Raw genomic sequence first — 13,756 nt, 5'->3', positions numbered from 1 at the left:
ACACCACTTATCTTTGCTCTGTTGTGTGCGCTCCTAGCAACAGAGCCCACCACCTGTGTGCATCTTCTCCTCCACCCTGATCCATCACATAACTGGATCCGTCACCATCGTGCAGCCTGGGAGCAGAGTCCATCACCACTTGCAGCAGTCCAGTACACAGAGTCCCAAGATGAGTCCAGCCTCTGCCAAGAATCCAAGCATGCTCAAGACCAGTTCTCAGCAACCAAGTCGAACATGCTGAGTGCAACTCTCTTCCTAGTCGCCACTCCTCTAAGCCATGCCCGCACTTCCCGCCGACACCACAAACTGCGACTCCACCAAGCCATGCCAGTCCTTCCTGCAGACACCATTAGCTGGCACTCATCCTCTCTGGCTGACTGCGCAGGACTCCTATCCCGCTCCATCCTTCCACCAGGCTCTCCAACAACTCAGAAAGAAATATCACCAGCGGTGAGTGAACCCCCTAAGTACACCGTTATAGGGAGTCACACCTGATCCCTAATTAAGTGAACATTAACCTAAACCTATGGTGCGATACCGCTAACCACCACCGGGGACAGTCAAAACACCTTTGAACTCAACCAAAGTAAAAAAAGTTCACTTTGTGCTTTTAATACCGCCAGATCCAACACTGGATCATGACAGTGAGTTCGCGGAAAGCTGTGCTTTCCACCAACCGAAAGGGCATCATCTCAAACGAGATTAGTTTGGCAATGTGGGCGTTCAAACCCAGCGTACGCGGATGAGAGACTGAGTACTTTCTTGACCTACTCATAGTGTCTGGGAGGGTGAGCTGGACTTGAGAGCTGCATATGGTGGAAGTAGCGGTGGACAGGGCGGACTGAGAGAGGGTTGATGATGGTGATGGAGTTGGTGTTCTTTCTGATGGCCTAGAATCAGTCTTTCGTTGATATAACAGTGGGATTCCCTGACTGCTGTGGCCTTGCAACGACACCTCAACATTTGCTGCTGTGCTAACCGGTGGGCTTACAGTGGGGGAAACAATGTAGCGTTGCTGACTACCTTCGTTGTGATCAGTTGCACATGTGGCACTTGAGGTTTGGTGTTGTGTCCACGCTTGCAAGTCATGCTGGTTAAATGTCTAAGCATGCAACTGGTATTCAAATTTTTCAGATTTTTCCCTCGGCTAAAGGTCTTTGCGCACTTCTTACAGATAACCTTGGCCTGATCATGAGGATTTTGGTCAAAAAAGTGCCACACTGCACTCTTCCTACTTTGGCAGACATTTTGCGGCCTAGCACGCTGTGATCTTTTGACCCTCTGGACAAGCTGTCCAGCAACTCTTTTGATGTTTGGAACCTGTCTTTGGAGTGCTCCGGGCCTGCCAGATAACAGCTGTTGCGATGTCGATGTCTGCTGTGGATGCTCCTCATCTGAGCTATTGGAAGCAGCACCCTCTTCCCCCAATGGATGCCAATCTGGGTCAACAACTGGGTCATCCATCACCTCCTCTTCTATGTCATGTGCACCTTCCTCTGTGTCACCGTGTATGGTGGTATAGTGTGCGGGAAGGGGCACCTGAGTCTCATCAGGGTCAGAATCTGGCTCTGTACACTGCGAGGACAATGTAGTGCTCTGAGTGAATGTACCAGCAGAATCATCCATCAGCGGCTGTGCATCAGTGCACTCCATGTCAGATTCATCTTGGCCTGGGTAATTCACCATTTGACTTGATAATCCAGGCATGGTATGTGAAAACAGCTCCATGGAGTAATCAGTAGTATGGCCTGCGTCATCCTTCAATCTTGGTTGGGGTGAAGGACACAAGGAAAGGTGTGGTTCATGAACGAGCCTCCAATGACGACTCAGTGCTTTTACTTTTTACAACTGAAGAAGAGGAGGCGATAGAGCTGGAGGCTGAGTCAGCAATGTAAGACAAAACTTTTTCCTGATGCTCTGGCTTTAAAAGCGGTTTGCCAACTCCTAGAAAACTAAGCGTTCGAGGCCTTATGTAGCCAGACGATGACGCAGGCTCAACACCTCCTGCATTCGGTCCTATTTTGCTCTTGCCACTACCATCAGATCCACCACCAACACCATCATTACCAGCTGCCAACCCCCGCCCAATTCCACGGCCTCTTCCACCAGCCTTCCTCATTTTTGGTAGAAATGTAGACAAAATCCAACAAACTATATAGTAATGTAAAACAAGGTACAAGGTGTCTATAGGACAGGGGAGATTTTGAATTTCTGCAGACACTTGTGGACACTGGACACTTTTGGATTGTGTGAGGCCCACTGATATCTGAGCGCTATGTCACAGGCTCGATGGCACAGCTGTGACAAAAGTGACGAGAGGATAAGGGAGATTTTGAATTTCTGCAGACACTTGTGGACACTGGACACTTTTGGATTGTGTGAGGCCCACTGATATCTGAGCGCTATGTCACAGGCTCGATGGCACAGCTGTGACCAAAGTGACTAGAGGATAAGGGAGATTTTGAATTTCTGCAGACACTTGTGGACACTGGACACTTTTGGATTGTGTGAGGCCCACTGATATCTGAGCGCTATGTCACAGGCTCGATGGCACAGCTGTGACAAAAGTAACGAGAGGATAAGGGAGATTTTGAATTTCTGCACATACTTGTGGACACTGGACACTTTTGGATTGTGTGAGACCCAATGAAAATCTGAGCGCTATGTGACAGGCTCGATGGCACAGCTGTGACCAAAGTGACTAGAGGATAAGGGAGATTTTGAATTTCTGCACACACTTGTGGACACTGGACACTTTTGGATTGTGTGAGGCCCAATGAATATCTGAGCGCTATGTGACAGGCTCGATGGCACAGCTGTGACCAAAGTGACTAGAGGATAAGGGAGATTTTGAATTTCTGCACACACTTGTGGACACTGGACACTTTTGGATTGTGTGAGGCCCAATGAATATCTGAGCGCAATGTGACAGGCTCGATGGCACAGCTGTGACCAAAGTGACTAGAGGATAAGGGAGATTTTGAATTTCTGCAGACACTTGTGGACACTGGACACTTTTGGATTGTGTGAGGGCCACTGATATCTGAGCGCTATGTCACAGGCTCGATGGCACAGCTGTGACAAAAGTGACGAGAGGATAAGGGAGATTTTGAATTTCTGCACACACTTGTGGACACTGGACACTTTTGGATTGTGTGAGGCCCAATGAATATCTGAGCGCTATGTGACAGGCTCGATGGCACAGCTGTGACCAAAGTGACTAGAGGATAAGGGAGATTTTGAATTTCTGCAGACACTTGTTGACACTGGACACTTTTGGATTGTGTGAGGCCCACTGATATCTGAGCGCTATGTCACAGGCTCGATGGCACAGCTGTGACAAAAGTGACGAGAGGATAAGGGAGATTTTGAATTTCTGCACACACTAGTGGACACTGGACACTTTTGGATTGTGTGAGACCCAATGAATATCTGAGCGCTATGTGACAGGCTCGATGGCACAGCTGTGACCAAAGTGACTAGAGGATAAGGGAGATTTTGAATTTCTGCACACACTTGTGGACACTGGACACTTCTGGATTGTGTGAGGCCCACTGATATCTGAGCGCTATGTCACAGGCTCGATGGCACAGCTGTGACAAAAGTAACGAGAGGATAAGGGAGATTTTGAATTTCTGCACATACTTGTGGACACTGGACACTTTTGGATTGTGTGAGACCCAATGAAAATCTGAGCGCTATGTGACAGGCTCGATGGCACAGCTGTGACCAAAGTGACTAGAGGATAAGGGAGATTTTGAATTTCTGCACACACTTGTGGACACTGGACACTTTTGGATTGTGTGAGGCCCAATGAATATCTGAGCGCTATGTGACAGGCTCGATGGCACAGCTGTGACCAAAGTGACTAGAGGATAAGGGAGATTTTGAATTTCTGCACACACTTGTGGACACTGGACACTTTTGGATTGTGTGAGGCCCAATGAATATCTGAGCGCAATGTGACAGGCTCGATGGCACAGCTGTGACCAAAGTGACTAGAGGATAAGGGAGATTTTGAATTTCTGCAGACACTTGTGGACACTGGACACTTTTGGATTGTGTGAGGGCCACTGATATCTGAGCGCTATGTCACAGGCTCGATGGCACAGCTGTGACAAAAGTGACGAGAGGATAAGGGAGATTTTGAATTTCTGCACACACTTGTGGACACTGGACACTTTTGGATTGTGTGAGGCCCAATGAATATCTGAGCGCTATGTGACAGGCTCGATGGCACAGCTGTGACCAAAGTGACTAGAGGATAAGGGAGATTTTGAATTTCTGCAGACACTTGTTGACACTGGACACTTTTGGATTGTGTGAGACCCACTGATATCTGAGCGCTATGTCACAGGCTCGATGGCACAGCTGTGACAAAAGTGACGAGAGGATAAGGGAGATTTTGAATTTCTGCACACACTAGTGGACACTGGACACTTTTGGATTGTGTGAGACCCAATGAATATCTGAGCGCTATGTGACAGGTTCGATGGCACAGCTGTGACCAAAGTGACTAGAGGATAAGGGAGATTTTGAATTTCTGCACACACTTGTGGACACTGGACACTTTTGGATTGTGTGAGGCCCAATGAATATCTGAGCGCTATGTGACAGGCTCGATGGCACAGCTGTGACCAAAGTGACTAGAAGATAAGGGAGATTTTGAATTTCTGCACACACTTGTGGACACTGGACACTTTTGGATTGTGTGAGGCCCAATGAATATCTGAGCGCTATGTGACAGGCTCGATGGCACAGCTGTGACCAAAGTGACTAGAGGATAAGGGAGATTTTGAATTTCTGCAGACACTTGTGGACACTGGACACTTTTGGATTGTGTGAGGGCCACTGATATCTGAGCGCTATGTCACAGGCTCGATGGCACAGCTGTGACAAAAGTGACGAGAGGATAAGGGAGATTTTGAATTTCTGCAGACACTTGTGGACACTGGACACTTTTGGATTGTGTGAGGCCCACTGATATCTGAGCGCTATGTCACAGGCTCGATGGCACAGCTGTGACAAAAGTGACTAGAGGATAAGGGAGATTGGATTGCTTTTAAAAAAGCAGTTTGCAGAGCAGTGGGTAAACAGCAATGCCAGCCTGTCAGGAAGCCTTAAAAGGCAGCCCAACAACCAACACCACTGATACACCACAATATAGCCTCCCCTTGCACTGCACACACAGTGACTGGTGTGTTGTGCAGGCCAAATCGCTAGCAGCAGAAGCAGTTTTTTTTTCTTCTCAGCAGGACAAAAAAAAAAATTGGGATTGCTTTTAAAAAAGCAGTTTGCGGAGCAGTGGGTAAACAGCAATGAAGGAATGTCAGGAAGCCTTAGAAGGCAGCCCAACAACCAACACCACTGATACACCACTATATAGCCTCCCCTTGCACTGCACACACAGTGACTGGTGTGTTGTGCAGGCCAAATCGCTAGCAGCAGAAGCAGTTTTTTTGTCTTCTTCCCTGCCTAACGCTCTCCCTACAGAATCAGCAGCAACCTCTCCCTATACTGAGATCGGCAGAAGTAACATGGCGGTCGGCGTGCACGCCCTTTTATACCCCCTGTGACGCCCACCAAAGCAAGCCAATCACTTGCATGCCCTTCTGAAAGATGGTGGTGACCCCTGCCTATGTCATCACGTTGCCCACAGTGTCCGTGGATCCTGATTGGCTGAAAAAGTGCGCAAAACAAACTTTTGAAACGCGACTTTGGCGCGTAAGTCGCCGACCTCGTGGCCGACCTCATCCTAGGGTCGGGTTTCGTTTCATGAAACCCGACTTTGCCAAAAGTCGGTGACTTTTGAAATTTTTTGACCCGTTTCGCTCAACTCTAGTCATAAGTATTCAGCCCCTTTGCTCAGTACTGAGTAGAAGCACCTTTTGAGCTAGTACAGCCATGAGTCTTCTTGGGAATGATGCAAGAAGTTTTTCACCCCTGGATTTGGGGATCCACTGCCATTCTTCCTTGCAGATCCTCTCCATTTCCGTCAGGTTGGATGTTGAATGTTGGTGGACAGCCATTTTCAGGTCCCTCCAGAGATGCTCAATTGGGTTTAGGGGGTTTTACACTAAGCGATATCGCTAGCAATATCGCTAAAACGTCACTGGTTTTGTGACGCTATAGCGATATTGCTAGCGATATCGCTATGTGTGATACTTACCAGCGACCGGCTCCCCCGCTGTCCATCGCTGATCGCGCGAGAATGTCCAGCTCCATTTCTCGTCGGGCGCTTCCTGCTGAGACTTCCTGCTGTGACGACGAGCGACGCGTGGAGGCGGGCGGGAGGATCGCTGTGTGTGAATGGTAAGTATCGTGCGCTGCGTCACTGCTGAATCGCTGTGAGGTCTTTCTGTATGAAAGCTCACTAGCGATCATTTAGCGATGCACCAGCAATCCTGACCGGGTCGGATCGCTGGTCGGATCGCTGGTGCATCGCTAAATGTAAAAGGGCCTTTTAGGTCAGGGCTCTGGCTGGGCCAGTCAAGAATGGTCACAGAGTTGTTCTGAAGCCACTCCTTTGTTATTTTAGCTGTGTGCTTAGGGTCATTGTCTTGTTGGAAGGTGAACCTTCGGCCAAGTCTGAGGTCCAGAGCACTCTGGAAGAGGTTTTCATCCAGGATATCTCTGTATTTGGCAACATTCCTGTTTCCTTCAGTGGCAACCAGTTGTCCTGTCTCTGCAACTGAAAAACACCCCCATAGCATGATGCTGCCACCACCATGTTTCACTGTTAGGATTGTAGTGGACAGATGATGAGCAGTACCTGGTTTTCTCCACACATACCGCATAGAATTATCACCAAAAAAGTGTATCTTCGTCTCATTAGACCAGAGAATCTTATTTCTCATAGTCTGGGAGTCCTTCATGTGTTTTTCAGCAAATTCTATGCGGTATTTCATATGTCTTGCACTGAGAAGAGGCTTCCGTCGGGCCACTCTGCCATAAAGGCCCGACTGGTAAAGGGCTGCAGTGATAGGTCCACAAAGTCAACTTTCTCCCATCTCCCTACTGCATATGTTGAGCTCAGCCACAGTGATCTTGGGGTTCTTCTTTACCTCTTTCACCAAGGTTCTTCTCCCACAATTGCTCAGTTTGGCTGGATGGCCAGGTATAGGAAGACTTCTTGTGGTCCCAAACTTCTTCAATTTAAGGATTATGGAGTCCACTGTGCTCTTAGGAACCTTGAGTACTGCAGAAATTCTTTTGTAACCTTGGCCAGATCTGTGCCTTGCCACAATTCTGTCTCTGAGCTCCTTGGCCAGTTCCTTTGACCTCATGATTCTCATTTGGTGTGACATGCACTGTGAGCTGTGAGGTCTTATATAGACAGGTGTGCGCCTTTACAAATCAAGTCCTATCAGTTTAATTAAACACAGCTGGACTCCAATGAAGTAGAACCATCTCAAGGAGGATCACCAGGAAATGGACAGCATGTGTCTTAAATATGAGTGTCTGAGCAAAGGGTCTGAATACTTATGACCATGTGATATTTTGGTTTTTCTTTTTTAATAAATTTGCAAAAATTTCTACATTTCTGGGTTTTTTTCAGCCAAGATGGGGTGCGGAGTGTACATTAATGAGAAAAAAATGAACTTTTTTGAATTTACCAAATGGCTGCAATGAAACAAAGAGTGAAAAAGTTAAAAGGAGTGTGAATACTTTCCGTACCCACTGTATGTAACTCGTAGTTGCCATTTGTCCAAAAACATTTGACTCCTGCAAAAAGGGGAAACTCACAGGAAAGTAGGCATATCTCCGGGGTTCTGCAGTAACCTCTAATAATTCTACTCCTCCGGGTATAAATAATGAAGGAAAGGGTGCGCAGCCTGGAAGATGTCTTGGTCTGTGAAAAATTTTGTGTATTTGTGCAAAAATAATAAATGTACATTTTGCATAATGCGATCCTAGTCATCCTAGAGAACAATTTAGGACAGTTGGTAATTGTGATGTAACTAGATCCTTATGGGTCCTGACCTCAATCCTTCACCTTTTTGAAATTTTGCCTTTTTTCTTGAGTGGCTTCAGCATTTCATGTAGTGACTGTCTATATCACTGTCAATGTATACACACCAGTTTAATGGAGTAGCCAAGCCACCTTCATCCACAATAAGAAGCTCCGCCATATTATTCAGTAGACAAGCCCAATCTTGTGGAACACAGCGCACACTACACCAGGTCTGTGTGGCCTCCTAAAAACCATCTCAAAGGGGTTGTCATTTACTACAATATTGAAGATCAATCCTTGTAATAGATCATCAATAGCAGATTAAAGGAGGTTTGACACCTGATATCATACAGCTATTATTAGCGGCCTTCATTCACAGTGTTATGTGTATGCTGCTAGGTTCAGATAGGGGCGGGACAGGTCTCATGAATTCTTTGGAACTCTGGGGGAACCGTTACTCAGGGCGACCATGTTCTGCATCTTCCTCAGGCACAAGATGGATCCACTTGCTCACACAGATACAATTGATAGAGTCCTCATGAACAAATGAACAGTGTAGTTTAATGTCACAGCACATCCAGTACAATTCAAGTCTCCTAAGCACAGGCTTCATAAACAGTACAGCTGCTTCTTAGAGGCAGATTAATTAACAGTCTCTTTTGATAGCACAGTTCAGCACAGATCAAGACTACTTACATAAGGCACAGTAGTACACAGCATTCCTTCTAGCACAGTGAGATGGAGAAGGGGGGAGGGTTTGCTGAGGGAGATTATCCCTGTGACAACTTCCAGTCCTTATTTCCTGCTCCTGATAGACTTTCTCAAATAACAGTGTAATGGAATCCTGTGTCCCTATGGTTCACTTGCCTGAACTTTTGTGAGACAGATCACAGACACACACCACTCATCTCTTTGGCTGCTACCAGAACAGTAAACAAGTTTCCCACAATCCCCCTGGGGCTCTGCTAACCACTCCCTGCCTCCTGTGACTGTGTTAACCCCTCTAGTTACTGGATGCTTTTGAAGCAACAGCACTTAGCACTACTTCTGCATGTCACAAGAGTCTGGTGTCATTGTGCAGGGAAAAAACAGTGAAGGGGAAGCAGCGCGGAATCAGAAACATGACTTTCAGGATCGGTGGAGATTCCAGAGGTCAGAACCCCAATCATCAAGTGATAGCATGTCCTAGCTATAGGGTATCACATAACAAGATTATGCCCCTTTAAATGTTTTCCCTTATCCTCAGTGATTATAATTTATACAATGGATTTTGTATGATGTTACATCGGCATATCTTCCTTCTATACAGATTCTGACAATATCGGATCCTCTGCGCTGATATCTTCTGTATAAGAAAATATTCCTGATTGACATTGACCTGTCAATCATGGATAGAATCAGAGATGGAAAAGTGGCAGAGACTATACTAGATCTCACCCTAGAGATCCTCTTCCGGCTTACAGGAGAGGTGAGAGATTCTGATGATCTCACAATAAATCTTCTACGGTAATAACAGATGATATGACCGGAGAGGTGAGAACTCTGGAAATGTCTGAAGTTAAGTTAGATTTATTATTGCATCTCTCCAGGATTACACAGTGGTGAAGAAGACCTCCGATGAGCGCTGTCAGGCCCCTGTGTCTAAAGGACAGGGACGAACTCTGAGTCCAATCCTGGGGCCTCCACCGAACCCGTGGATACATGAGAATATCAATGACCAGAAGATCCTAGAACTCACCTACAAGATGATTGAGCTGCTGACTGGAGAGGTGACACTGCTGGGAATGCTGGGACTTTATACAGTGACGCTATGAAGGGGTCGGGGGATGACGGTATCATTATATGTCTCAGGTTCCTATAAGGTGTCAGGACGTCACCGTCTACTTCTCCATGGAGGAGTGGGAGTATCTAGAAGGACACAAGGATCGGTACAAGGACATCATGATGGAGGACCACCAGTCCCACTTATCACCAGGTAACATGACTAAATACACACATCTGTTAAAAGGAGTTAGCCGCTTTAAGAAAATTTTAAAGGCTTTGTTCAGCCACTTAAAAATATGAAAAAAAACTTTTAGAACGATATAAAGTAGATGATATTCACCTCAATGATCCTCACTGCTCTCATTCCAACCCTTCCTGGGTCCTTTGTTCTTCTGGTCCAGACTGACATGTGAGCTCCTGTATCAATCATTATCATTACAACAGGAGCAGTGGTCACCACAGCGGACAATGATGACACCTCTCCGCCACCTCCATTGTAACACTCAGTACCTGTATTTGTGTCTTGGATGTAGTTTTTTATATTTACTTTAAATGTCAGAATGGCCGTATAATGCTGATATTAATTATTACATTAAATTGAGCAAAATAGAATTGGAAAGGACAACTTTCATATAGGATTATATATCCATTCTGACATGGATTTTCACAGTAAGTACACCAGCCTCAGCAGGTTGAGGACATTTATTTAAAAAAAAAAAAACAATCTTTCATACACTTCTGTCTGCTGAAAAAGAGTTATTAATAAACATAACACCCAAACCCATTTCCTAAAAAATAGGATGGGTAACTACGCATAATCATTGAACATACCAATCCCATAGGTTTTAAACTATGAGCATATTCAAATAGTGTCAGACCAAGAAAATATAAAATAATTTTTATTTATTGTAAAAAACACACAATTTATACAAACATGATTAAATTTATTGGTGCCTCAATCCCGACAAAAAAAGGAGGAGTAGAATAAGCGAGGACTGACAGCCGAAATACTCAAAAGGCAAGGATAAGACAGATAATATCCACATATCAACCTCAAAACGCCCCCAGGAAGAAGCACCTGTAGTGCGAAACGCGCGTCGGGGTCTGGAGGAATAGTTTGTCACTTGACATCTAACAGGTATGGGTATCTGAATTTGGTTATTTCACTTTGTTCTGACTACTGAGCCACACTGAGCGTCCTGTTGGCTCCCATCTAGGGTTAGTGATACAGGGCACACTCTGGGTAGTCTATTTAGACGTGTTGAGGTTGATATGTGGATATTATCTGTGAACCTTGGATTATGCATATGCACTTTATTAACTATTAATTGCAGCATTAATTTACCGGATGCTGGGAATCTCCTTCAGCGCATGTAGCATATTTTTGTGTAATATTTGAAGAGCTCAGTGTACCAGGTATATGAAGTGATAAACCTTGCCTTTTGAGTATTCCGGCTGTCAGTCCTCATTTATTCTACTCCTCCTTTATTTGTCTGGTTTGAGGCACCAATAAATTTAATCATGTTTGTATAAATTGTGTGTTTTTTGCAATAAATAAAAAATATTTTATATTTTCTTGGTCTGACACTATTTGAATATGCTCATAGTTTAACACCTATGGGATTGGTATGTTCATTGAAAAAGAGTTATGTCTCGTGGAATAAGGTGAGGATCAAAATAAAACACAAAAACAGAAAGCAGCTCTTTTATGAAGCGGGTATTGTCCATGAGTTCAAAAAATTCCGTGTCTTTACCCTTGGAAATCTCTTGATTCCATTTCTTATATACTTTCATTACTGTCATAAACTGGGAAACTAAAGATAATTAATCAGTAAAGTATTGTGTAATGGAATTATCACACCTTTTTCCCCACATTCTCCCAGAAATGTTGTAATCATCCTCTTAGTGACATTTGCTTTACTTGTGTATTAAACACATATTGATTCATACTATGGGTGTATCCGTTTCCTATGAAGTCTCGACAACTATGTTCTTTATAGGCCAAACTTCATCTCAGATGTTGACTTCGCAGTCAGACTTAGAAAAGGTTAGAGAAGTCGCAAAATCATCCAAAGCATTCTAATCGGCTTTAAAAATGAAAAACATTGGACAATAAGTCAGAGCCTCCAATTTTTCTGTGATGGTATTTGAGCCCGGCTAGATTAATCATCTTATCATTGTCAGATTCAGAGCAGTCTTTGAAAGGTTGTAGGCTGAAAGGATCAATTTATTAGCCTACTGATAGCGTCCTGAAATAAGCATGACAGGTAAAATATTTATTTTATATGACTTAGTTAGGCCATCCTTGCTAGCACGAAGGAAGGATGGGAAGTGCTGAGGAGGTAATAGAGTTATGACTTGTTACACAAATCCCTAGATACTTGAGGGAGGATGGGGCCCAAATGAAGAGAAAGAAACCAGCTAGGGTTGACGTAATCAAATAGGGTAGGGAGATATTAAGCTCTTCCAATTTTTTGAAAGTTTATTTTGAAATCAAATCTATGAAGGTTTGAAATATATGGGCAGCAGATAAGGAACTGGAGATCGTCAGCATATGCGGCAACCTTACGAATTGTGGTTCTAACTAATTTCAGCTATATTAGGTAAAGTGTTTTAAAATAGCAATGCACCATTAAGGTTTTGTTATTCAAAAATAATAAAATTGGCTTTACTTTTTGGCAGATGACTGTACCAGAAGCTCAGAGAGACATGTGACGTTGGATTTTAAAGTCTATGAACCAGATATCTTACAAGCTCCACATGAAGAACATGCCGATATCCCTGAGATACCATCATCTTCTAATTCATCACACACTGATAGACAAAATAAAATTCACAGAAGGGGTACAAAACATCAAACGTCTCCTACAAGTGTGAAGCCATTTTCATGTTCAGAATGTGGAAAATGTTTTAATCAGAAGTCAGATCTTGTTATACATGAGAGAATTCACACAGGTGAGAAGCCATATTCATGTTCAGAATGTGGAAAATGTTTTAACAAGAAATCACAACTTGTCATTCATCAGCGAATTCACACTGGTGAGAAGCCATATTTATGTTCCGAATGTGGTACATATTTTAGCCAGAGATCACATCTTGTTAATCATCAGAGAATTCACACAGGTGTGAAGCCATATTTATGTTCTGAATGTGGTACATATTTTAAGCAGAAATCCCATCTTGTTAATCATCAAGCAATTCACACAGGGGAGAAGCCGTATTCTTGCCCAGAATGTGGGAAACGTTTTAAAACTCAAACATATCTTGTTAGACATGAGAGAAGTCACACACAGGTGAAGCCATATGCATGTTCAGAATGTGGGAAACGTTTTAAAAGTCAATCAAGTCTTGTTGTACATAACAGACTTCACACACAGAAGGAATTTTCATGTTTAGAATGTGGGAAATGTTTTAACTACAAATCACATCTTGTTAGACATCAGAGAATTCACTCAGGGGATAAGCCATATTCATGCCCAAAATGTGGGAAAGATTTTACACGTCAGTCAGGTCTTAACAAACATGAGAGAATGCACAGAGGGGAGAAGCCATATTCGTGTTCAGAATGTGAGAAATACTTTATCCAGAAGTCAGATCTTGTTATACACCAGAGAATTCACTCAGGTGAGAAGCCATATTCATGTTCACAATGTGGGAAATATTTTAATCAAAAATCACATCTTGTTAGTCACCAGAGAATTCACACAGGTGAGAAGCCATATTCATGTTCTGACTGTGGGAAATGTTTTACCCGCAAATCAAGTCTTCTTATACATCAAAAAACTGCATGTAGTTTATGAAATGTATGCAATTACCAATAAATGTCTTAAAAGCAAATAGAGTATAGAGAATACATATAAATCAGATGATGAGTCTAGAAATTTCTAGGACATTTTCTGTTTTTTTAAATTATATTTTCATAGGGGATAATAACACATTGTTTGTGGACCCTTTCACTTGTACCATGGTAAAGGCCATAAATTGCTCCTCAGTTAGACTCATGATGGGGAAAAATTGTAGAAGCGAAGAGGACTTCTT

The 13,756-nt window shown here is 43.8% G+C and overlaps 1 protein-coding gene across 1 annotated transcript in view; it reads left to right on the top strand.

Moving 5' to 3' along the window:
* Nucleotides 1-13,555, top strand: part of LOC141056297 (uncharacterized) — a 56,934-nt gene extending 43,379 nt beyond the window's left edge. The window contains 1 exon segment of the mRNA XM_073553041.1: nucleotides 12,572-13,555. Within this exon segment, the coding sequence (XP_073409142.1) occupies nucleotides 12,572-13,518 (947 nt within the window). The 3' untranslated portion in view covers nucleotides 13,519-13,555.
* Nucleotides 13,556-13,756: the final 201 nt, after the last annotated feature.

Source organism: Dendrobates tinctorius, unplaced genomic scaffold (genome assembly GCF_039654945.1).
Source record: "Dendrobates tinctorius isolate UK_male_01 unplaced genomic scaffold, ASM3965494v1 ptg000196l, whole genome shotgun sequence".
NCBI lineage: Eukaryota > Metazoa > Chordata > Amphibia > Anura > Dendrobatidae > Dendrobates > Dendrobates tinctorius.
Note: the sequence above shows the minus strand (reverse complement) of the source record. Positions and strands in the feature narration are given on the sequence as shown.